Raw genomic sequence first — 26382 nt, forward strand, 5'->3', positions numbered from 1 at the left:
AACACATTCTATCAGACTGTCTTGGTGGGATAGATAATAAGGAGAAGGCTCACTGCATCAGCTTTGCTGGAGGCCCTGCTCCACCAGCCACCTCCTGCCCCAAATTGTCCCAGCTGGTCAGAATAAGAACTGTTTAGAAATTTCGGTGGAAGAAGATTGGAAAAAATTTAAAGTATATTTACAGAAATACTGTAAAATTAATGAATGTTAGAAGGATGCTGGAAAGAAGTCATATGGCTTTAGAAGAAATGTTATAAAGAATTAAGTAAGTATAGATTGATAATGGGTAAAGGAGTAAAATGCAAAGTTAAATCGTGTTAAGACAAATTATGGGACTAAATTTGAGAAAGAGGGAAAGGACTTGCTGAAATAACTAATTGAACTAGAATACAAAAAAGGGAGGTGTGAGGAAGTCAAGGAAATAAGTAAATGAAAGATAAGGACATGAAAATACTGGGTTTTTTTTTCTTTTTTCTTTTTTAAATGTTTTTGCCTATTAAATGTTTTTCTTTTTTCTTTTTTTAATGTTTTGATGTACTGTGGGTGTTTTTTTTAATGTATTTTTTTCTTTTTTTATTCACTTTTGTAACTTTGTAACCTTTTATTGTGTGTTTTTCTTTTTTCTGTATCTGTTAAACTCTAATAAATATCTTTAAAAAAAAAGAACTGTTTAGAAATTGATGCCGGAAGTCCGATTTTTATTTTCCTCCTCTCTCCCTGTCCCTATTCCCTTGTGTGCCATGCCTTCGGCTTACTACTACTACTACTACTACTACTACCACCACCACCACAAGTGCTATTTTTCTAGAAAAAGAGGTGCTGGAACTCTCCATGAACGCCTCCCTTGTTCTCTTATAACGGCAATGCTGCCCACCTGAGAGGGGCCAGAACTGAGTCCCAGAGAGTTCCAGCTGAAGAAAAGCCCTGATTGTGATCATTGTAAGCCTACAGGTATCCCTGAAGGATTGTCTCCACCCCCATCGTTCTGCCCGGACACTAAGGTCCAGCGCCAAGGGCCTTCTGGTGGTTCCCTCCCTGCGAGAAGCCAAGTTACAAGGAACCAGGTAGAGGGCCTTCTTGGTGGTGGCGCCTGCCCTGTGGAACGCCCTCCCACCAGATGTCAAAGAGATAAACAACTACCTGACATTTAGAAGACATCCGAAGGCAGCCCTGTTCAGGGAAGCTTTTAATGTTAAACAGGTTATTGTATTTTAGTGTTCTGTTGGAAGCTGCCCAGAGTGGCTGGAGAAACCCAGCCAGATGGGCGGGGTATAAATAATAAATTATTATTATTATTATTGCCTTATTTTGCCTGTTTGTAAGTCACTCTAGGAGCCCTTATAGTTGAACAGTGGGGCACAAATGCTCTAAAAAACACACACCCCAGAACAAATAAATAAACATAAGGTCTTCCACATACGTTTCTACCCAAACCTTGAAGCCTACCAACAGAGCGGCAGCCAGTGCAAATAATAATAATAATAATAATGAATGAAAATAATGAATTTTAACAGGGAGAAATGTAAAGTATTGCACTTGGGCAAAAAAAATGAGAGGCACAAATACAAGATGGGGGACACCTGGCTTGAGAGCACTACATGTGAAAAGGATCTAGGAGTCTTGGTTGACCACAAACTTGACATGAGCCAACAGTGTGACGCGGCAGCTAAAAAAGCCAATGCAATTCTGGGCTGCATCAATAGGAGTATAGCATCTAGATCAAGGGAAGTAATAGTGCCACTGTATTCTGCTCTGGTCAGACCTCACCTGGAGTACTGTGTCCAGTTCTGGGCACCACAGTTCAAGAAGGACATTGACAAACTGGAACGTGTCCAGAGGAGGGCAACCAAAATGGTCAAAGGCCTGGAAACGATGCCTTATGAGGAACGGCTAAGGGAGCTGGGTATGTTTAGCCTGGAGAAGAGGAGGTTAAGGGGTGATATGATAGCCATGTTCAAATATATAAAAGGATGTCACATAGAGGAGGGAGAAAGGTTGTTTTCTGCTGCTCCAGAGAAGCGGACACGGAGCAATGGATCCAAACTACAAGAAAGAAGATTCCACCTAAACATTAGGAAGAACTTCCTGACAGTAAGAGCTGTTCGACAGTGGAATTTGCTGCCAAGGAGTGTGGTGGAGTCTCCTTCTTTGGAGGTCTTTAAGCAGAGGCTTGACAACCATATGTCAGGAGTGCTCTGATGGTGTTTCCTGCTTGGCAGGGGGTTGGACTCGATGGCCCTTGTGGTCTCTTCCAACTCTATGATTCTATGACTCTATGATTTATACCCCCCCCCATCTGGATGGGTTTTCCCAGCCACTCTGGGCGGCTCCCAACAGCCTACAAAGCATAGCTGTCAACGTTTCCCTTTTTTAAAGGGAAATTCCCTTATTCCGAATAGGATTCCTCGCAAGAAAAGGGAAAAGTTGACAGCTATGCTAAAGGTGCTATATCCTGTGGCATTTTGCCCCCAGAGGCCATTGAGCCTCCATGTTCTGCACTAGCTGGACCCACCTCAAGAGTAGCCCCACACAGATGCACTTTGCATGAATCTGCACCTTCCAGCCAGTAAGTCTTCCACCAAATGTTTCAACCCTAAAGAGTTGTGCGGTTCGCCGGGATTTGAACCGCCTCCATCAGAGGCATGGAGACCCAGATCTCACGCCAATTCAAAACCACACAGGCAAAGAAGACCCACTCTCATTGCCACAGAAGGTGGCCGGCGGCTCTTACCTCGGACGATGATGTTGGTGGACTTCTTTGCTGGGTTCCCCACATTGTTGTTGGCGATGCAGCTGTAGGTGCCGTCGTCATCGGAGGTGATGGCCGGGATGGTCAGCGTCCCTCCCTTCAGGACCGTCTTCTCAGGCAGGGCCCCCACCGACCGGACCCAGGTGAGGGTGGGGAGGGGCTCCCCGCCTGTTGTGACGCACACCAAGGTGATGGCCTCCCCAGGATTCACCACGATGGGGTCGTCCACCAAGAGCTTGATCGAGGGAGATGCTGTGGAAAGAGGACCAAGTCGGTCAGGGTTCGAGGTCACCGCCAAGAAGGATGATAAAGCAAGAAGAAGTTAAAAAATGTGGGGGGAAATTATTACACCCTTAGAAGAATTAGTGAAAGGGTATAGGACAGATGGGACGCGGGTGGCGTTGTGGGTTAAACCACAGAGCCTAGGGCTTGCCGATCAGAAGGTTGGCGGTTCGAATCCCCAAGATGGGGTGAGCTCCCGTTGCTCGGTCACTGCTCCTGCCAACCTAGCAGTTCGAAAGCATACCAGTGCACGTAGATAAATAGGTACCGCTCTGGTGGGAAGGTAAATGGCGTTTCCGTGCGCTGCTCTGGTTCACCAGAAGCGGCTTAGTCATGCTGGCCACATGACCTGGAAGCTGTACGCCGGCTCCCTTGGCCAATAAAGCGAGATGAGCACCGCAACCCCAGAGTTGTCCGCGACTGGACCTAATGGTCAGGGATCCCTTTACCTATAGCACAGATAGGGCCAAAATAGTTTCAAAACTGTATAAGGTGTTATTAGACAAAGATGAAGATTGGGAAAGACTCTTTAGGCAACCACCCTTTATTGCAACCTCTAGAATAATCCAGGAACTAGGGTTGGAGTTGGTACAAAAATGGTATTATACACCTGTAAGCTTATATCATATTATAAAATCTGGAAGTAAGAATTGATGGAGGAAATGTGGAGTGATGGGAACATACAGTCATATGTGGTGGGGTTGTCCGTTAGTTAATTAATTTTGGAAACAGATTGGTGTAGAAATATCGGGAATTGTGGGTAGGAAGGTGGAAATATCTAAATTAATGGTTCTTATTAGCCTGAGTAGCACCGAGTTAAAAACAAAAGAGGAATGTAAATGGGTAAAATTGATGGTAATTGCAGACAGACAGGCTATAGTGAGTAACTGGAAAAACACAGACGAGCTAGGGGTGAACCAATTAAGGGGAAAACTGAATAATATTATAATTTTAGAATATCTAACTGTGAAGATACACAAAATGAAAGGGTTTAAGGTCAGTGAGAAAACCTGCTTGGTCCTTATCTATTACCGTATTTTTCGCCCCATAGGACGCACCGCCCCATAGGACGCACCTAGTTTTTTTTGTGGGGAAATAAAGAAAAAGAAATTTATTTCCCCCCCAGGCAGAGGGCTGGCACGGGGGAAGCCCGAGCTTCCCCCGACCCCATCCCCCAGAACAGGCTGCTGCCTGCAAGCCTTGCAAGCCCGGTGCGCAAGGCTTGCCGACAACTGCCCGAAGCATGGGGCGGGCTCCGCAGCTCGCCCCGTGCTTCGGGCTGCAGGCTGCCGCCCCCAAGCCTCGCGCGCCCGGCGGGACCTCCCGCCGGGCGCGTGAGGCTTGTGGACATCTGCCCGAAGCACGGGCCGGGCTCTGCAGCTCGCCCTGTGCTTCGGGCTGCAGGCTGCTGCCCTCAAGCCCCGGGTGCGAGAGGCTTGCGGATAGCTTCCTGAAGCCTGGAGAGCGAGAGGGGTCAGTGCGCACCGACCCCTCTCGCTCTCCAGGCTTCAGCGAAAGCCTGCATTCGCCCCATAGGACACACACACATTTCCCCTTCATTTTTGGAGGGGAAAAAGTGTGTCCTATAGGGCGAAAAATACGGTAAATCATTCATAACTTTTCAAAAAAAACAAAAACCCAAAACAAAACAAATATTGGTTTGAGAAGATATTGAATATTTGGGTACGTTTGAACAACTTGCGGCAATTAAAATGTTAAAAGTTAAATAAACCTTGTGGAGGGAGGAGTGTTAATGTATATAGAACTGTACATATGGTTGATTTGAATATGTTATTATTGATTATGTATACACAATGTATCAGCCACCTGGGGGTTTCACTGTTTGTGTTTTGGTTGTTGGTAAAAAACAAAAAAGAATATCAGAAGAATTTTGGGAATTATAGGGACAGAACGAGCTAAATCGCATAGAAATTGATTTATATATGCGACTACAGCAGCAAGAATGCTTCTCGTCCAGAAATGGAAAGAAGCAGAAGTCCTAGCAAAGGAAAAATGGATACAAAAACTTATGGAATATGCAGAAATGGCAAAACTTACTGGAAGAATAGGAAATCAAGATAACAAACTTTTAATAAAAGAATGGAAATGGCTTGTTGAATATTTGCAGATAAATTGCAAACAGATAAAAAAAACATAGGTAGGATTATGGGAATAACTTGCAGTTTCATAAGAGTTTATATTTCAAGGAGATAATTAAATGAATTTGGATATGCAGAAGATATTGAAAAATAAATTTAAGGAACTGCAGAAAGAGGAGGAAGGAAGTCAAACTTTGAAATGTTAAAATGATTGTAAAATCAGTGAAACGGATAAATTTGAAAAGTATAAATAAAAACTTAAAAAGAAAGAAGAGTCTGCTGGATGAGGCCAATGGCCCACCTATTCCTAGAATCATAGATTTGTAGAATTGGAAGGGACCACAAGGGTCATCTAGTCCAACCCCTTACGATGCAGGAATATTTTGTCCAACATGGACTCACAAGCCTGAGATTAAGAGCGTCATGCTCTGTCAACCAGAAACCTCTTCCCACAGTAGCTATTCTGAGCTATTTTTTTTGTAAAACGTGCCACTGTCAACATGGCTTGCCGGATTTTGCCAGACATTTTGCAAATTTTCACCCAGACACTGCTTCCAATACAGTATTCTGGGTGTGTCTGGGAAATTCCAGATGTATGGCAACCCTACTGGAGCTTCCCTCAGTGAAAACACTTTTGGCTTTCTTTGGAATGCATGAGATGTTCGCTGCCCATTAAAACAGCAAATAAAACAATCCGGAATGAAGCATTCCTTAATTCATAGAAAACTAAAATACTAAATATTTCTATTGTTGGACTAGGGCCCAGGAGAGACCAGGGTTCAAATTCCCACTTTGAGCTCCTTGGGGTGCGGGGAAGTGATCTAGAAATGCAATAAACTAAATAGCAAATAGGTATCTCCTTTCAGTTTTGTATACATCAAACACCCGGGTTCAAGTCCCCCACTTGGCCAAGAGGCTCGCTGGATGTGACCCTGAGATCAGTCACCACCTCTCAGCCTCGCCTTCCTCCCAGGGGAATTGGGGTCGTGGGGAATTAAATAAGGGCGGGGAGAACCACATACGCCACCTCTGGCTCTTTGCAGGAAGAAGTGGGAAGAAATGCAATAAATCAATGAAGTAAATGTGATTTTATCTGGTGGCATTTATGAATGCTTGATATGTTTTGCATATATATGAACCTTGTATCCCACAACGCAATGCATTTTTGTTCTTCTTAGCTTAATTGTTTTTTTTCCATCTTGTATTTTTATTCTCCTTTATGACTGTTTATATGATGCAGTTCACTTCGTTGTTTGGTGTGTTGTATTTGCAAATATAATTTATTATTATTATTATTATTATTATTATTATTATTATTATTATTAACATAAATCATGTTAGTTTCTATTTGTGCCACTGTGCAGTTGCTTGGAGTCACAGGACTCTGTTTACATTCCAGACTTTACAGGCTATTGGAAGTCTCATGGAAGACAGGAGACGGATGTGATGTTTACTGGTTTCCTGTTCCTTTGTTTTAGTTGTTCTCTGCTTTCACAGAGAGAGCATGTTTATTCCTTTTCTGTCTGTGTAGTTAGAAATAAAAAGCTCTTTGCAATGTAGCTCATACTATCTCGGCTCCTTCCCTGCGTGATGGATACTCTGCGTAATGGGGGAACGTGCTTGGAGCCTCATCAAAGGCTCAGGTCGTTAATCACGTTGAAGGACTCGACCGGAAGAGTCGCTCGGTCGTAGCGGAGATTCCGATAAATCAGTCTCTCTCCAAAGTGAACTCTGGGAACTATAGCGCTGTGAGGGGAATAGAGGTCTCCTAACAGTTCTCAGCACCCTGAACAAAGTGTAGCTCCCCAAAGCCTTTGGGGGAAGCCCAGAGGACCTCTGGAAATGGCACCAGACCACTTTTTATTTCTAATATTTTGTTGAAAGCCACCCAGAGTGGCTGGAGAGACCCAGCCAGATGGGCAGGGTAGAAACAATAAAATATACAACAGCAGCTAGAATACTCATTGCAAAGTACTGGAAGACACAGGATCTACCCACACTGGAAGAATGGCAGATGAAGGTGATGGACTATATGAATTTGGCGGAGATGACGAGCAGAATCCGAGACCAGGGAAGAGAAGCGGCGGAAGAAGAATGGAAAAAGTTTAAGGAGTATTTAAAGAAACATTATAAAATTGGTGACAGTTAGAATGATGTTGGACTAAAATAAATGGTTACTATCAGTAAGGGTTATGATAAAGAGAATAAGGGTGAATATTATAAATTTATAATAAAATAAGGCAAGATTTCGCTGAATAACTGTAAGAATTTGGAATACAGAAACGGGAAGTAAGGGGAGGTCGAGGAAGTAAGGTTTACAAATTGGGTTATGAAATGGTACTTGTTTTTATGTTTTATTATTGTCTGATGTTTGTTTATGTATGTTTTGTTTTTGTTATATTAAAAATTGTTCAATAAAAAAAAGAAACAATAAAATATTATATTATTATTATTAAACACCTGGTGTGGGTGTGGCCTCAGTTTCCTGGGTCCCTCTTCACCTGCCCAGCCTACAGAGGAAGCAGACAGAAACACCTCACCGAAATAAATGTAAAAGCAAATCCTCCTTTACCTGTGCAGAGTTTACCTGCGGAACTCATTCATCTAGAAGGCAGTGACGGCCACACCTGGCACCCTCTGGGTGGGGGCCTGGGCACCCACAAAATGTTGGCTGTGAGTGCCTGGCCTTCTCCCACTGCTGCCACCCGCTGTCTTACCTGCCAGACCCCCCCAAAGGCCGCAACGGGCCCCGTCAGGCTCTCCCATAGCCAGGACAGGCTCCGTCGGGCATCCCTGTGGCCATGGCGGCTCCCACAGCACCTTCCCCTGCCGTGTGATCTCATGCACATGCTCCGGACACCCACAAAATGGAGGCAGAACCTGGCACGTCTGATGGCCACCAGCTTCGATGGCTTTAAAAGAGGATTAGACAAATTAATGGAGGATGAGAGGTCTCTCGGTGGCTGCTAGCCTTGAAAACCACAGGAGGGGAGAGTTGCCATGGGAATGGGATACTGAAATAAATAGGCTATGGACCTGATCTGTCATTCCAGAAATGGGCTGTGCCCACTGTCCCCTTCCAGACACTGCCAACTATCCCTCTTTCCCTTATTGCAGGGATAGGCAACCTAAGGCCCGGGGGCCGGATGTGGCCCAATCGCCTTCTCAATCCAGCCTGTTTTTACATGAGTAGAATGTGTGCTTTTACTTAAAATGCATCTCTGGGTTATTTGTGGGGCCTGCCCGGTGTTTTTGCATGAGTAGAATGTGTGCTTTTATTTAAAATGCATCTCTGGGTTGTTTGTGGGGCATAGGAATTGGTTCATTTTTTCTCTCCAAAATATAGTCCGGCCCCCACATGCTCTGAGGGATGGTGGACCGGCCCACAGCTGAAAAAGGTTGCTGACCCCTGACTTATTGCTTGTTGGCCATGGGTAATTTGCTATTTCAAGCCTCTGCCGTGAAGCCACCCTATTTTATCACTCCGTTCTGCTTATTAGAGGGGCTGTTTTCCTTATCGGGGGATTACAGGCATCCTCGGAGCGAGGCAAGTTGTTGTTCTGCCTGCTAAAGGAATAATTTATATATTGTAACGCGCACACAGAGACATGCATACACTCCTCAACCCAGATAATTCCTTAATATGTTGACATTGAAAAGAATTTCTCTCCCCCCACTCTCTCACTCTCTCTCTAAAAAAGGCATTAGACAAAACAGCCCGACACTTAATGGCGAGATTAAGAGCCGAGGCAACCTTTTTAGCTTGGACCTTAGGAGAGAAGATAAAAGGGCAGCTTATGACATGATTTCATTACACAGCGCCACACCGCTAAGGCAGGCAGATTGCAGGGGATCATCCTTCCTTAAGCAACCCATCAGCATCTAACATCCGCATTGTGCTCTTCGCCACGAGGGCCGCTGAAATCTCAGTCGAGAGGTGGGCTTAATCCACCCGCCATGCCTTCGCAAAATGAGCATGAAGTCATCGCCGGAGCAGCGGCTGAGCATCGCAGGGCTGGCAGGGGCCAGGGAGGTCATCAACACTGCCTGACTTCGACCCAGCAGATCATCGGAAGCCCTGCTGCCTCTGAACAAGGAGGAAGAGTATAGCCCATGGGTAGGCAAACTAAGGCCCAGGGGCCGGATGAGGCCCAATCACCTTTTCAATCTGGCCCACGGACGGTCCGGGAATCAGCGTGGTTTTACATGAGTAGAATGTGTGCTTTTATTTAAAATGCATCTCTGGGTTATTTGTGGGGCGTGCCTGGTGCTTTTACATGAGTAAAATGTGTCCCTTTATTTAAAATGCAACTCTGGGTTATTTGTGGAGTATAGGAATTTGTTCATTTCATTTAGCAAAATATAGTCATGCCCCCCACAAGGTCTGAGGGACAGTGGACTGGCCCTTTGCTGAAAAAGTTTGCTGGCCCCTGGCATAGCCTATGTAGCATAGTAGTCAAAGCATTGGACTAGAACAGCAACCTAAGGCCCATGGGCCACAAGCAGCCCATGGGGGTCGTTTAACCAGCCCACGAGCCGCCCCCAAACCAAGCCGCCTGCTCGGCGAATCCCCACGAGCGGTGCTGAACCAGCACAGCGTGGCGCGGAGACTCACTTCCGCTGCAATCATGTCCCAGCAGGGGACGTCAGGACAGGGGGCAAGATGGCGGGATGGGAGTGGGAACGGGGTCCAGAAGCCAGGAAGCCAAGAGTCTGAGGGTCAGAGAGCAGGGAGTCAAGAAGCCAAGGGTCCGAGAATCAAGAAGCAAGGAGTCCCAAAGTCAGGGGTCCGAGGATCAAGAAGCAGAGGTTCAAGGATCAGGAAGCAAGAAGCCAAATGCAGCAAGGCAGGAAGCCTGTTGCTGTGGCAAAGAGCCGAAGGGAAATGGGGACCTTATATCCCTTCCCAGCTCTTGCCACCAGGTGCTGTGAGTTACCAAGCGGCCTCACCTGTGAGTCTTGCCTCTCCAGAACAAACTTAGGAAGGCCCCAGTCCCGCAAAGTCCTATTGGTCACAGGGCCTGGCTCCTGCACACACACCTGACAGGTCACTCCAGTGCTGCTCACACAGTGGTTTGACTTCACCCCCAGAGGCAAGCTCCATTGCCTCCCAAGACAGATGTAGGCCAACAACAACGTTGTTATTTATTGTGGCTCCTTGGGAGGTCTGTGGAGCTGTTCTGCACACTAGAGGAACCGGGCCTTTGGTGCCATGGCACCCACCCTTAGAACAGCCATCAGAGTGGCCCAACCAGATGCCTGTGGGAAACCGGCACACAGGAGTCAAGCACATGAGCCCTCTCCCCTTCTATGGTTTCCAGCAACTGGTATTCAGAAACATCACCGCCTCCAGCTGTGGAGGCAGAGTGGAGCCACCCTGGTTAAGAGCCATCGATAGCCCTCTCCTCCTCCATGAATTTGTCTAATCCTCTTTTAATGCCATCTCGGTTCCATGACGGCCTCCTGTGGCAGGGAGTTCCACCGCTTAACTGTGCACTGAGTGAAGAACCACTTTCTTGAATCCGTCCTGAATTTTCCAATGTTCAGCTTCATTGGCTGTCCACGAGTCTCGGCGGTGCTTGAGAGAGAAAGGCGTCTGCCTCTGAGAGGAGGAGCACGATGACTCAGGTGATGTACAGTCAAGCCCCACAGATAAAATCAAGCGGCCGGTGAATTAGGTGGGTTTAAGTGCACCCAATTACCGTATTTTTTGCTCTATAAGACTCACTTTTCCCCTCCTAAAAAGTAAGGGGAAATGTGTGTGCGTCTTATGGAGCGAATGCAGGCTGTGCAGCTATCACAGAAGCCAGAACAGCAAGAGGGATTGCTGCTTTCACTGCACAGCGATCCCTCTTGCTGTTCTGGCTTCTGAGATTCAGAATATTTTTTTCTTGTTTTCCTCCTCCAAAAACTAGGTGCGTCTTGTGGTCTGGTGCATCTTATAGAGCGAAAAATATGGTACATTTCTGGGTAATGCTGTAAACCTCCATTGCGTCTGATGCCTTCCTGATGAACACATGTGGAGCTGAGGCATTGGCTTAATTGTTTGCTTCTGATTAAGGCAGACGACCCGTCAATTAGGAACCCGGCCAGCTGGTGGCCAGGTTGCACTGGGAAAATTGGCTTTCAGGAGACGCAAAGAAGCAGGGGAAAAGGAAGGGTCGCCGGCACCTGGTGCGGGGTGTCGAGGGGCGGGGCAAATTGCCCAGAGGGGCGGGGCAAACCGCCCAGTGGCACATGCGCAGCACCGCTACGTACAGTGCATGTGCTGTGCCACTACATACAGTGCAGGCATGGCGCCACTACGTATGACACTGCCGCGCATGCACTGTGCGGATGGCGGCAGGATCCTCTGCTCGTGGCTGCAGCGGGGCAGGGCAAACCACCTGGCAGCGCATGCGCAGCACCGCTACATACCTTCTTGTCACCCCCTCAGAGATGGCACCTGGGTCAGACCCCCCCCCCGGCCCCTTCCTCCACCACTGCAAAGAAGATGCCCATTGGCCTGATCCTGCAAGCTTTCCTTATATTCTGGTCATTGGGCTAAGGACCTCTAAGTTCCGCCCCCCCCTTCACAATTTCCAATTTTCAAATACTGGTGACTAGTGGTTTTTTTCCCATAGATAAAATCTCCAAAAGACAATCCCAGTTTTACAAATTCCATAAAGCAGGGATATCAGCAGGAAATGGATGCTGGAATAAAATTAATTCCACCACCATCCCCAGTGAATGGTGTGGATTTTACATTATTTGACCATCAGCTGCTTTCTGGGAGGCGGTTGTCATGATCGCTTTGTGATATTAAACGGACACTGGAGACAGAGTTTTTTCAGAGCTGACTCCCCAGTGCAGGCATAAATCTCTGAGCCTGAGAATAGTGTTGGCTCCAGGCCCACAAACAGAGTCATCTCACCTTTGTCAACAGGCTGAGCAAAGCATTCAGACACTCCTTCCTTACCGAATGTTTTCCCCACCTGCATATATTCTCTTGATGATAATGACAAAAGTCTATTCTGTCACACAGCTCAAATATCTCAGGTGTGGTGAGGATTTAAGAGTTCCTGAATCTGCCAGGTCCAGTTTCTCATTTTTCTGGTCTAAACTTCAGTTCCACGTTGCTTTGCAATTTAAAAAGAAGAAGTTCCCCTGAAAATTCATCAGGCTTTTAGTGTGCACTTCCCTTCACGAACACATTAGTATGCAAGTTTGCCTAATGCACACAGCCTTGCAAAGCAATTTCCCCTAATACAGTGCATTCTTGTATGTTATTTTCAGTAATATGGGCATTTAGATGCACAATTTACCCCAATATCAGCATTTTTATACACATTACTTGGCTGGAGAACTACAGGGATGTACGCTGAGGAGAAGAGAAGAAAGTCCTTCTTCACACGGCGCATATTTAAAACTATGGAACTTGCTCCCTAGGAGGCAGCAATGGCCGCCAACTTGGAAGGCTTTAAAAGAGGATTGGGGCCATTTTTGAAAATGCTGGCGGGTGAGCAGGTGTCTGCACCCGCTTTTGTTCCTGTTCCATTCCTTGTTTCTGCCACCTGCTGCACCCCACCTGTTGAAAAATGGTAAGATTAATTTCAATTCTCCTTTCTCCCCCTTAGTGGTTTCCACTGCGCAAGAGTGAGCATGGATACGCCAGCTTTAATCAGGAGCGCACAATGCACTCATGTGCTTCAGCCACTTCGAAGGGGGAAGTGGAGAGACCCAAATGGAAAGCTGCGGCAAACTGTGCATGCCCAGAAGACCTCCGAACAAATCATGCAGATCAGGAGCAGATTGTTCAGGCAACGGGGCCGTTCCCACCCGATTTGATCACTGGGAACCGGGATGCTCAGGGAGAAATTCTAACGGGGAGGAAATTGATTGACAGATCTGGTTTTCCCTACAGGAAATCAAGCAAAAGCTTGATTCAGGTTTGGTAGAATGCCAAGAGGCAGGTGAACAATTTGTAACAATTTGCCATTGACATAGGACTCAGCCGCCGTCAGTACAGAACATACCATCATAGTTACAAATCTGCAGGTTTTCCAGCAACCATGAAACGAGCAAGCCACATAAAACAAAACCAGCCGTAAAGAACAAAATTGCAGTGTTGCAGTAAGTTGCCCAGGTTACAGGTGAGTTGGAATTAAATTCTTATCTTTTGTGCATTTAGGATAAAGAGAGCACAATAAGTAATTCATGTTGCTATGATTTATGAAGACTCCTGCATCATGGTGTCTGGTCATTGCTGAGACCATATGCGACAGTCTCACCAGCCCCTGGGATGCACCCCTGACCTAAATTTGTGCAACCAGTTTGACTTCCTCCCCCAGCAGGATTTCTGAGTTTGAGTCCCCGCTCACCAAGAGGTTAAGGGGCTTCTCTGAAGCCCACTTCTCCTAAGAACATCAGAAAAGCCTGATGGATCAGACCATGGGTAGGCAAACTAAGGTCCGGGGGCCAGATCTGGCCCAATCGCCTTCTCAATCTGGCCCACGGACGGTCCGGGAATCAGCGTGTTCTTACATGAGTAGAATGTGTCCTTTTATTTAAAACGCATCTCTGGGTTAATTGTGGGGCATAGGAATTCGTTCATATTTTATTTTATTTTTTTCAAAATACAGTGGTACCTCAGGTTACATACGCTTCAGGTTACATATGCTTCAGGTTACAGACACTGCTAACCCAGAAATAGTGCTTCAGGATAAGAACAGAAATCGGGCTCCGGCGGCGCGGCAAGAACGGACCTCCGGAACGAATTAAGTACTTAACCCGAGGTACCACTCTATAGTCCGGCCCCCCACAAGGTCTGAGGGACAGTGGGCCAGCCCCATGCTGAAAAGGTTTGCTGACCCCTGGGTCAGACCAATGGCCTATCTTGTCCAACATCCTGTTCTCCCAGTGGCTGACCCCTGGTCCCCCAACACATTCTTGGGACACTCAACTTTCTACATCCCCCCATTCAGAGAACCGTCCATTAATTCCTACCCTTTGCTTCCCAATTCCTCATTCACAAGAGGACGTCTGCTTTGACTGCTAAGCTTACTCGGGAGTCTTTGGTGAGGTACTTTGTCGAAAGCTTCTTCAAAGTGGGAGTACGCGATGTCCAATGGATCATCTCTATCAATATGCTTGTTGAGACTCTCAAAGGACTCTGCTAGGTTTGCGAGGCAGGATTTGACCTCGCAGAAGCCATGCTGACTCTGCCTCAGCAGGGCTTGTTCTTCTATATGCTGCATAATGGAAACACTTGACTATTCGCTCCCAGGCAGTACAGTGCTACCTCCGGTTGCGGACGGGATTCGTTCCAGAGGTCCGGTCGGATCCCGAGGTTTCCGCAACCTGAGGACTGCTTCTGCGCATGCGTGCAACACGGTAGAGCACTTCTGCACATGCGCGTGTGGCGAAACCCGGAAAAATACTTCTGGGTTTGCTGTGTTTGCATCCTGAAGTTTACCAGAGGGTTATGTAACGCGAGGTACTACTGTACATTGTCCAAGAGTTTCCTTAATATTTAAATATTAGAATAGCTTTGGAAGTGGCTATAGGCTGTAGGGTTAGAAGTAGAAGATAGTGTATTTTAAAATAGTATTATTTGTAAGTGATAAAAATTTTATGGTTAAAGTAAGCGTGATAAAAAATGGTTAGAAATTATGATATATGTAAACTGCTAAAGATGAGGTAAAATGAAAACCAGATAGGAGGGACTTGGGGAAGCCCACCTAACCATGTTTAGAAAAAATAAGGATAAGACAAGAATTTGTTTGTATTGTTTGTTTTTCTGTTTGTGTTGTTTATTTGTGTTATAAAATGAATTAAAAAAATTGGGGGGGGGTTCCTTTTCTCCATGCAAAAATAAAGGAAGGAACCCAGTGAGATCCAAGAACCCAGATGCAAAGGGGCCCCAATTCTTATCCCAGACACAAAGCAGGAGTCTCATTAAGGCTGCTGCTGGCAGCTCCCTTATTTAGGAGTGCTCTGTGCCTCGGCAACATTGATATTATTCATCCTGGAGTCTGCTGTCCTCCAAAATGTTTTGACATTCCCTGCAAAATCGCATCCCACCAAACATCAGCTCAAAATTAGTAGCTGCTCTTTACTTGGAACAAGGAAGGGATTTTTTTTGTGGGGGGGGGATTGCAGAGGAAAGCAGAGGCAGCCGTGTTTGGCTGGTGATCCACCAAAAGCCTCTGGCAGCCCACCTCTCCCAAGGAAGGCGTTTTGCATAAATTAATCCAGGCTGGATTCAGGCAAACAGCCCGAAGGATGGGGGGTGATGCACCAATCGGAATATCCTGCACTCAAGATGGATGTCTCCATGTGGTCTCAACCTTGCTTCTCCGTCACACCCCAGAGACTTTCTGTGTGCTAGAGCATCAAATGGGGCTGGCCGGCGGTTGCTGTCCGTATGAAATCTGAAGAACGGTTAACAGGAGGGAAGAGGATGCAATGAGGATAGAAATCAAAGCATAAAGGTAAAGGTACCCCTGACCGTTAGGTCCAGTTGTGACCGACTCTGGGGTTGCGGCGCTCATCTCGCATTATTGGCTGAGGGAGCCGGCGTACAGCTTCCAGGTCATGTGGCCAGCATGACTAAGCTGCTTCTGGTGAACCGGAGCAGCGCACAGAAAAAAATCCAGCCCTGCCTGGATTTCGGAAGTCCGTTTGACTTCCAAAATGCTTGGAAACCAAGGCACAGCTTTTGATTGGCTGCAGGAAGCTCCTGTAAGCCAACCAGAAGCCGCGTCGGACCTTTGGGTTCCAAAGAATGTTCGCAAACCGAAACACTCACTTCCCGTTTTGCGGCGTTCGGGAGCCAAAACGTTTGACTCGCAAGGTGTTTGTGAAGCAAGGTACGACTGTAAATCTGTATGGGAGCAACTGTGCACAGTATGGAAACATGGTGGGTGGAAATGTGTCGGTAGCACTAATCACTGAGCTCCCCGCCCCCCCCAAAAGTGAGTGGGCTTGGTGAGAGGTCTCCTACTGACCGACAACAGAAATGAGAACAGGGGATTGTGAAATACCTGTTTTGTTGGAAAGCCGGAAGGACACCATTTTGTCGGAGATGTTGCAGACGTTCCTGACCGAAGCGATGCAGCTGTAGTTGGCATAATCCTGCGGCCGGAGGTTCTTGAGCTTCAGGATCTTGGTTTCACCCTGTTGGCAGCAGGAGAAACAATTGTGAGTGTGGGACTTCCGGGTTGGCGCCATCGTCTAATGGCGGATTCCCTCCGAGCTCCGGAGGGAATCGGCTCAACAGGGGTCGGGTTCTGCCGCGGCGGCGATGCGGGGACCCCTAGAAACCACAGGCGCTGAAGCCTGTGGACTTGGTGACTCGGCGGGCACCATTTGCGCCCCCCCGACCCGCAAAGGAGCCTTTTTAAAGGCTCTGGAACGGGGGACGGAGAGCGGCGTGGTGCTGTGAGTTCGACTGCTTCCCCTGCTGAGTGAAGCCGCATGCCTTGGACGGAGAGCGCTAACTTCTTCCTTTGAACATTCGGATTAAAAGTAATGACCCGTGAGTAACACGGTAATTGGACTTAAAAGGGAAATTTTATCTTTGGGAATTAGGCACGAACGGGCAAGGTGTTAAAAGGAAGTCCGCCTACCCGCCTTGTAAACATCGTAAAGCAAGGATTTTATTACTAAGGTTGTGAGAATACCTTTCTTCTTTGTGGAGAAAAGCAATTAACTTTACATTGGGGCAATTTAAGTGGAGGATAAGAGCTAACATTGAGAACGGAACTCACCCCTCCCCCAAGACCCGGGAGCGATCGGTGGGAGAGCCTGCGGAAGAGGTATAAAGACTTTGACAGCTGTCAAACTAGCTGTCAAAGTTGGAAGAAAAGGGAAACTCTGTTTTTGCTGACTTTGCTGGTTATATTCGCTACAATTTGGCAAGAAATTGTTAAAATAAAGAAGGAAAAGTTAACTTGGCTTTTGGGTGGGAATTGGAAGACATTAAGTAACTAGAATCCCTCTAGAGGGGGTTCAGGACATTACAAAAATGGCTGTAAGTGGAAAAATACTGGCTGAACTGGAAAAGACCTTCTCGCTCCTGGGAAAACTGCAGGAACAGGCGGATGTTTTGACTGTGAATGTCACAATAATGAAGGCAACAGTAAATAAAGTTGCTGAGCCTGGAAAAGATATGATTCAAGTTCCTGCAGATGAACAGGGAAGTGTTGTTATTGATCTAAAAATCCTTACAGCCAAACAAGAAAAGGAATTTGAGTCATCTGAGGATGTGTTTAAAGAGGAACATGAGGATCTGAAGGAAAAAGATGGAGGCGCCGTGTTGTCGCAGATGATCAAGGAGAGCCAGAGGCCTGTTAAGTTGGACATAAAGGAAAATAAGAACAGGTTGATGAAAATTTGGTTTGAAGTGAAGAATGGAAATTGGAGAGATCTCCTCATATGGAGATCTGAGGACATATGGAATACAAATTTGGCTAATGTGGAATTTGGAGCCTTTGGGACATTTGGACTTATGAGAAGTAAGAAACAAGATCTTGGCTCCATTGTTAAATATGGAGGTCTGGCTGGAAGAAATATGGACCTTATTGGAACAGAGCCTCTTCGAGATTCGGAATTTAAAATAAAGGACTATCAAAAAAACCGGCAGAGAGAAACTGAGAGAGAGTTAAGTGCCTCGGACGTGAGGTCGCCAGGCTGATTCCAGATGGACTGATGGACTTTGGTTGGGGTTTGAAACCGGGAAAGGGGGTGGTAGGGCTTCGGGAATCCAAAGGGTGTACAAATATATTTTGTTTTAATTAAGTTGGTTTTGCCACTAACATAAAAATGGGGATTTTTGGGAAGGGATTTTGGGCCGACCTTAGAAAAAGATTGTTAAGAATAAGTGTTGATGTATAAAGATTGAGGTTTTTAAGTTAAAATGGGTTAATTAAAGTGATGGGGCGAATTTAGGAAAAGTATTTTAAGAATAAGTTTTGAAATATAAAGATTTAGGTTTATAAGTTAAAATTGGTTAATTAAAATGAATCAGAGAAAACAAGGTAAAGTGTGGGGACAAAAATTTGCTGAGCTAAAAATTGGAACTGGAATACAAGAAGGGCAGGTGTGGGGAAGTCAAGGAATTTGGGTATGGAAAGTAAGTAATGTAAACTTTTTCAATTGTTGCTTTTTCTTTTTTTTCTTCTCTCTTTTTTCTTTTTTGTCTTTCTTTTTTATTTTTTGAAAATTTCAATAAATATATTTTTTAAAAAAAAACAATTGTGAGTGTGAAAGTGTCTAGATAAGGGCAACCCAAACGCTCAAGGGGGTGAAATGACTCCCCTAGGAGCTTGGAGAGTTTGGGACTCTTTGGCTTGCAGAAAAGGCGAGGAAGAACCAACATGATAGGCGTGTATGAAATGATCCCTGGCTTGGAGGAAGTGGATAGAGGAATGTTTTGATAAGAGTCTTCTGGATCAGGCCAATGGCCCATCTAGTCCAGCATCCTGCTCTCACAGTGGTCAACCAGATGTCCCCATGAGGAACTAGCAAACAGGATTCGAGCTCAAAAGCATTCTCCCCTCCTGTGGTTTACAGCAACTTGGATTCAGAACGTGATGGCCTGGGACTTGGGCTCAGACTCGGAACCAGAGGAGTCTCAGTCCGCACCGGATCCTTTGCCTCAGGCGGCATCTGAACCACGTCTGGGGCCTGATCCTGAAGAGTCCTAGTCTGCACAGGTTCCCCTGCAACTAGCACCAGCTGGGCCGAGTCAGGGGCCTGAGCCTGCCCTGGCTCCAGATGCGGGGATGACCTCGTTGTCTTCAGCTGGGCCATCACTTACAGCTGCTCCACTACCGGTTGGGTCAGGGGAGGCTGAGGCGGCCTCTGGGTCTAGTAACCCACCGACGTCTCCCGAGCTGCAGAGACTGAGGTCTGAGAGAAGGAGAGACCTGAGTACTTGCAGGAGGAGTGCTGGCCTCCGGGTGAGACAGGGAGGTGAGTCACCGGGGGATCAGGACTGGCCGTTACCCCATCAGAGATAAAAGGCTGCTGGATCCCGCCCCAGGTTGCGGGAGCAACATTGCTGTATGCTGGATCCTGCCTGAGATCCTGTACCTGTCCTTGCCTGGTTTCCTGCCTCGTGTCCTGCCTTGGCCCTGTTGAACTGACTCCCAGCAGAACCTTTGGATTCAGTACCGGACCTGGACCGCATTTCTCAGGTTACCCCCGGGGCCAGCACACAGAAGCGTATGGCGGCAAGGCATAGCCATCCTGGCTTGTAACTGTTGACAGCTCTCTCCTTCTCCATGAATTTGTCTAATCCTCTCTGGAAGTCATCCAAGTTGTTGGCCAACTTTTCTGTCCTGAACCTTCCAACTTTCAGTTTCATTGGATGCCTATGAGTTCCAGTTTTACGGGGGGTGGGGGGGACAGATAAAAAGGGAACACTTCTTCATGCAGAAAATGAAGAACTTTGGGACTCCCTCTCACAGGAGGCAGAGATGACCATCAACCTCTTATGGCTTTCAAAGAAGATTAGACAAATTCGTGGAGGAGAGAGCTATGGGTGGCTCCTGGCCAGGATGACTATGTCCTGCCACCAATTGGGGGCAGAAATGCTTTGGAGTCCTGGTTGCTGGAGGCCACAGGTGCAGAGGATGATTTCATTGCCCTCAGGTCCTGCTCAATGGCTTCCCAAAAGATGGACCACTGGCCTGATCCAACTGAGGTTCTTCTTATGTTCTTGTAGGACGAATGTGTGTTGTGTAATAAAGGAAGGGAAAGTCACCAACACCACCCATGATCATTTTATTGATTCCCACCCCCCTCTCTCCTTTGATAATTTTCAAATACAATTTCTTTCCTCATTAACTGATGGAGAACAGTTTTGCAGGGAATCACCAGAGTTGTTATTTCGTACGGCAGTATTGTGAGCTGGCCAATGTTTGGCTTGGAACGTAACTACTGGATTTTGTGATTCTTGGAATACCATAGCAAAAATAGGAGAAAGAAACAAGTTGAAAGTCTCTTAGGAATTGCTGAGATAAAATATGCCCAGAAATGCATATATATTTTTGGAGAAAACCTGTTCCAAAATCCATATGAAGTTGTAAAGTTTCATGCAGATTTTCAGGGACTGATTCAGTAACAAGATGGAGCAGAGTTATGAGACTGAAAACAGACCACTTTCCCCAGCTCTACCAATAAAGTATTTTGCATATTAAGTTTATGAAGATATCGAGCAGAGGGGGCAAAACACACCCCACCCCCAAAAACAGGTTCTACCTCCCAATCGGAGTGGGATCCATGCCATGAAAATTTCAAACATTTGTCAAAAGAATTTTTCTCAGCCAATTTGTGTAATTAGACTTATTATGCCTAATGACTTAATTAGCGTAAACACAGCAAATGTAATCTCATAATTGGGCTCTGCAATTACAATATGTAATGATGATGAAAATTGCTTTTTTGGGGGGGGGTGGGGGTGAGGTCCCCCTCCTGCCTGAAAAGATGATGTCTGGCCACCCCTCCTCGTAAGGAGATGTTACCTTCAGTTCAAACCCAATTCATTTGTTTAAGGCATACGCCTCTTCTAAGTGCATCTATGATTCAAATTACATATAGCAAATGATAGTAATGTTTTGCAACTGGTGGTGGAGTACACCTTTGGAAACAATTTCACCTAGATTGAAAACCCTGAACTTATTCTTCAAAAATTTAATCATTACAGACAACCAGTGATATGAGGAATAAAGATCCACATGGAGTTAGCTGGAAGTCGATTTCTTGGAATGTGATGGACTCTCCTTCCCTGGAGGTTTTTAAGCAGAGATTGAATGGTCATCCATCCGGCCATCAGTCTTTAGCTGTGATTCTTTGTATTATAGGCGATTGGACTAGATGATCCTTGGGGTCCCTTCTAACTCTACAGAGCCAGTGTGGTGTAGTGGTTAAGAGCGGTAGTCTCGTAATCTGGGGAACCGGGTTCGCGTCTCCGCTCCTCCACATGCAGCTGCTGGGTGACCTTGGGCCAGTCACACTTCTGTGAAGTCTCTCAGCCCCACTCACCTCACAGAGTGTTTGTTGTGGGTGAGGAAGGGAAAGGAGAATGTGAGCCGCTTTGAGGCTCCTGAAGGGGAGTGAAAGGCGGGATATCAAATCCAAACTCCTCCTCCTCTTCTTCTTCTTCTTCTTCTTCTTCTTCTTCTTCTTCTTCTTCTTCTTCTCTGATTCTATGAAGTCGAGCCTGGGAAATGCTGTCTTTGGGTACCTTCCAACTTTACAGTGCTATGATTCTAGGACAAGTAGGAAAAGAACAAGGGAAGCAATGGTTCTCCTCTATTCCATGATGTGCTCTTTGGGAAGCTGGATTCAGGTAGCAGGTCCGCTGGCAGACCCAAATGACTGCAGACGTGATATGAAGTCTGGCAACATCAACCCCGCCACATGGGAACCCCTTGCAGACGACCGCAGTGCCTGGAGACAGACAGTCAGGTTGTGCATTCACGGGAAGTGACCAGAGGAGGAATGACCTCTGGGAGGAACAAAGAGAAGAAATGCCCTGGTATGCCTGTATCAGCACAACTAGACGCCTTCATCTGCCCCAGCTGCAACAAAACATGTCTCTCCCATATTGGATCTACAGCCACAGCAGGCGCTGCAACCTTCCAACAGTTTCGCTTCACCCTCAGCAGTGCACTCCTCCATTGTCTCATGAGACAGACGGATGCCAACCAATTCCATCTTCATATTTTAATGCCTGAGTGATTGCTTTCAATGCTGGTGAACCACTTAGTATCCTATTTTGGAATCGAGTTATTGATAATGCTAATAATAGGATGTGGGTGTTGAATTCAAGCCAAAAGCCAGAGGAATTGGCCACCCTCCAGGTGCCCGGCTTGAATTCTTGTTGACCTCCCTGTCAGCGACTCCCGGCAAGACCAGGGGAGGTCTTCAATCGGCGATCCTCCTCTAACGTGAGAAGAACACACCACTTCTCCCCCTCCCATTGCCAGGGAGGGGAAAGAGACAGGCAGAAATATATTTACATGTCTTTATTCCTGTCTTTCCAGCAGTACAGAGAAATCATGTCTGAACTCTCTCATCACCAACTGCAGAGAGAGAATAACTCCACCCATGTACTTCCAGTACAGGGTCATGTGACACTCTGAGCTAACATCCGGTGCTCAGTGCACTGAATAGACTGTCCCTTGTTCCCACGGTACAGTCCCATAACATCAACATCCTGTTTTGCATTCCAGCCACCTGGAGCTCGCTTCTGCATTGCTCCTTTTTCGTAACAGTGGGTGGCGCTGTGGGTTAAGCCACAGAGCCTAGGGCTTGCCAATCAGAAGGTCGTGGTTTGAATCCCTGCGACAGGTTGAGCTCCCGTTGCTCGGTCCCAGCTCCTGCCAACCTAGCAGTTCGAAAGCACATCAAAGTGCAAGTAGATAAATAGGTGCTGCTCTGGTGGGAAGGTAAACAACGTTTCTGTGTGCTGCTCTGGTTTCACCAGAAGCGGCTTAGTCATGCTGGCCACATGATCTGGAAAAACTGTCTGTGGACAAACGCCGGCTCCCTCGGCCTGTAAAGTGAGATGAGCGTCGCAACCCCAGAGTCGTTTGCAACTGGACTAAACAGTCAGGGTTTCCTTTACCTTTACCTTTAATGCTAATAACAATTATAATAAATAATAACAACAATAATACATAAGTAAAAGGTAATGGTAAAGGACCCCTGGACGGTTAAGTCCAGTCAAAGGCGACTATGGGGTTGTGGCACTCATCTCGTTTTCAGGCCGGGGGAACTGGTGTTTGTCCACAGACAGTTTTCCAGGTCATGTGGCCAGCAGGACTGAACCGCTTCTGGTGCAACAGGACACCGTGACGGAAACCAGAGTGCACGGAAATGCCATTTACCTTCCCACCGCCGTGGTACCTATTTATCTACTTGCACTGGTGTGCTTTTGGACTGCTAGGTTGGCAGGAGCAGGGACCAAGCAACAGGAGCTCACCCCGTCGTGGGGATTTGAACCGCCGACCTTCTGATCGGCAAGCCCAAGAGGCTCAGTGGTTTAGACCACAGCGCCACCGGCGTTAATTAATACATAAGTATATTAATTCTTAATACATAATACATTAAAACATAAGTATCAGCACTGCTGATAGGGCTGACAGCATTCCAGTTCATTCCAACAGGTTCTGGGCCTTTGCAAATGGTAAACCTATAGGTCTACTCTCTCTAGTCCAATATTCCCTACACTGGCTTGCAGCAGCCCTGGAAAGTCAGCATCCAAGCAGCCTTTTCCACGATCCTCTTTAAAAAGAACAACGATAACTAGAGCCTTGCATGTTGTACATGGAAATCATGCATTAAGTTTCAGACCACCATCGCCCCCGACATCAAGGCAGATTTGTGGGGAGCACTGGCGATTCTTAAACTTTTAATTACATTTTGTCCTTTTTATAAAGATCTTTCCAATCTCACCCTCACCCAGGGAGAGATACACTAATTCAAGCTGACCTCTGATAAATATAGAAAAGGTTAGCGATAAGCCTTCAGTTATCAAGGAGGCAACTTGATTTGTTCATTAAATTCAAAGCAGAGAACGGATCCCAGGCAGGAGCCTAAAAAGCTCAGCGCTATTCCAAAATGGAATCTAATTTAATGTGACATATCATATAACCCGGTAAGAACTTATCTAATAAAGGAGATAATAATAAACATTTCCGTATCGCGGCATTATTAGGTGAGGAATCCCAGCTCGCAAGGAGCCCTTCACTTTTAATTAAATGCTCAAAAGAGCAGCCAGTCAGCCTGTTTGTGTCCGTCCCCCCAATAATAATTAATAAATTAATAAATTGCGAATCACCCACGCGGCATGGAGATGAAATCCAGCGGCTGAGATCGCTTTTGACAGGGCAATCTCCCCACTGGATTACGGGGCCTTGTCAATTTCGGGGGGGGGGGGGGAGGAGAGAACGCTTCTTATCAACGCACCTTGACATTTGGGCAGTTAATGCTTTGACGTTATGGATTACTGCCTTGCATTTATGTCCCAACCTTTTCCTCCAAGGAGGTGAACGCAGTTCTTCCAGTCTCATTTCATGACACAACAACCCTGTGAGGTGGGTTAGGCTGAGAAAGGCAGTGAGTGATCCCTAAGGGAAGTTTCTTAATGTTTAATGCTGTGTTGAGTTTTTAATGTTCGGTTGGAAGCTGCCCAGAGTGGCTGGGGAACCCCAGCCAGATGGGCAGGATATAAATAATAAATTATTATTATTATTATTATTATTATTATTATTATTATTATTATTTATTAGGTCCCACCCAGTGAAAGCTCCATAACTGAGTGGGGATTTGAACCCTCGTCCCTCCCAGTTCCTAGTTCGACACTCTAACCACTGTAACACACCATAATTGCAAGAAGGAAACAACTCTTTCCCCACATAAATTAAGGGACTGAAAGGAAGGAGTGGACTTCTGTGCGAAAATACCTTGCACTCAATTCGCTCCTCATACAGAAAACTTCCACTCAGATTTTGATTTCTATCCCCCCCCCCCATTTCTTAAATATGCATAGTGCCCCTTCTCAGGGCAGTTCACAGCATAAAAATGCAAAATGAAAACACACAAAATCCATGCTAAAAACAAAGAACAAGAAGAATAAACCCTTAACCCCGCCTCCCACAAGTAAAAGTATTTCAAATTAACGTATTTTAAATAAACATATTGAAAAGGACGAAGATCATGGCCACTGGTCCCATCACCTCCTTGCAAATAGAAGGAGAAGAAATGGAGGCAGTGAGAGATTTTACTTTCTTGGGCTCCATGATCACTGCAGATGGTGACAGCAGCCACGAAATTAAAAGACGCCTGCTTCTTGGGAGAAGGGCAATGACAGGCCTAGACAGCATCTTGAGAAGTAGAGACGTCACCTTACCAACAAAGGTCCGTATAGTTAAAGCCATGGTTTTCCCATTAGTGATGTATGGAAGTGAGAGCTGGACCATAAAGAAGGCTGATCGCCGAAGAATTGATGCTTTTGAATTATGGTGCTGGAGGAGACTCTTGAGAGTCCCATGGACTGCAAGAAGATCCAACCTCTCCATTCTGAAGGAAATCAGCCCTGAGTGCTCACTGGAAGGACAGATCGTGAAGCTGAGGCTCCAAGACTTTGGCCACCTCATGAGAAGAGAAGACTCCCTGGAAAAGACCTTGATGTTGGGAAAGATGGAGGGCACAAGGAGAAGGGGACGACAGAAGACGAGATGGTTGGATAGTGTCTTCAAAGCTACAAACATGAGTCTGACCAAACTGCGGGAGGCAGTGGAAGACAGAAGTGCCTGGCGTGCTCTGGTCCATGGGGTCACGAAGAGTCGGACACGACTAAACGACTAAACAACAACAACAACAACAACAACATTGAAAAGGACATAGAATGTTGAAGAGGAAGGTTTTTGAATGGCGCCTAAAGATGTCTAATGAAGGCGCCACTCGAGCCTCTCTGTGGAGAGCGTCCCATAAAGGGGGCGCCACCACAGAAAAGGATCATTCTCTGAGGGACATCTCATGAAGGAGGCAGACGAAGAAGGTCCTCAGAGCAGGGGCGAACGCAGGCGTCATGACACCCGGGGTGGCAAACTGCTATGTACAGCGCATGTGCAGCATTGCTACGTACAACGTATGCGCTGTGCATAGCAGTTTGCTGGTGCCGGCACTCCAGCGGCGTACAGACAGTGCCGGGATCCTCCGTTTGCGGCTGTAGCGGTGGTGGGGGGAATCCCACTACTGTCCGTGCGCCGCTGGAGCGCCGCGGCCAGCAAACCACTATGTATAGTGCATGTGTGTCATTGATACGTACAGCACATGTGTGCGATGCTGTACATAGCGGTTTGCCGCCAGTATCAGGATCCTCTGTTCGCAGCTGTAGCGGCGACGGATGGACACCACCGCCATCCGTACACTGCTGGCAAACCACTATGTACAGCGCATGTGCGTCGTCGTTACGTACAGCGCATGTGTGTGACTCTGTACATAGCGGTTTGCCGCCAGTATCGGGATCCTCCATTCGTGGCTGTAGCGGTGATGGAAGATCCTCCACATGTGACTGTGGCGGCACGATGGCTGCTCACGCCGCCGCGAGCCCCCACGCAGTGCCTCCTTGTCACTACCCACCCCCAGACATGGCACCTGCACCGCCCCTGCACCCCCCCTCCCATTGTGATGCCACTGCCTCAGAGCATGATCTCAAGGTCTGGGTAGGTTCATAAGGGGAGAGGTGGTCCTTGA

General features: G+C 46.7%; 1 protein-coding gene across 2 annotated transcripts in view; it reads right to left on the reverse strand.

Annotated features, from left to right (window-relative positions):
• Positions 1-26382, reverse strand: part of MDGA2 (MAM domain containing glycosylphosphatidylinositol anchor 2) — a 396877-nt gene that overhangs the window by 150351 nt on the left and 220144 nt on the right. For both annotated transcript variants that reach the window (XM_053382658.1, XM_053382753.1), the window contains exons 5-6: positions 16155-16287; positions 2732-3001 (exon numbers count right to left, since the gene is read on the reverse strand). In XM_053382658.1, coding sequence (XP_053238633.1) covers positions 2732-3001; positions 16155-16287 — 403 coding nt within the window. The remainder of the gene's footprint in view (positions 1-2731; positions 3002-16154; positions 16288-26382) is intronic.

The sequence above is a fragment of the Podarcis raffonei genome, chromosome 1, assembly GCF_027172205.1.
Source record: "Podarcis raffonei isolate rPodRaf1 chromosome 1, rPodRaf1.pri, whole genome shotgun sequence".
In the NCBI taxonomy this organism is placed as follows: domain Eukaryota; kingdom Metazoa; phylum Chordata; class Lepidosauria; order Squamata; family Lacertidae; genus Podarcis; species Podarcis raffonei.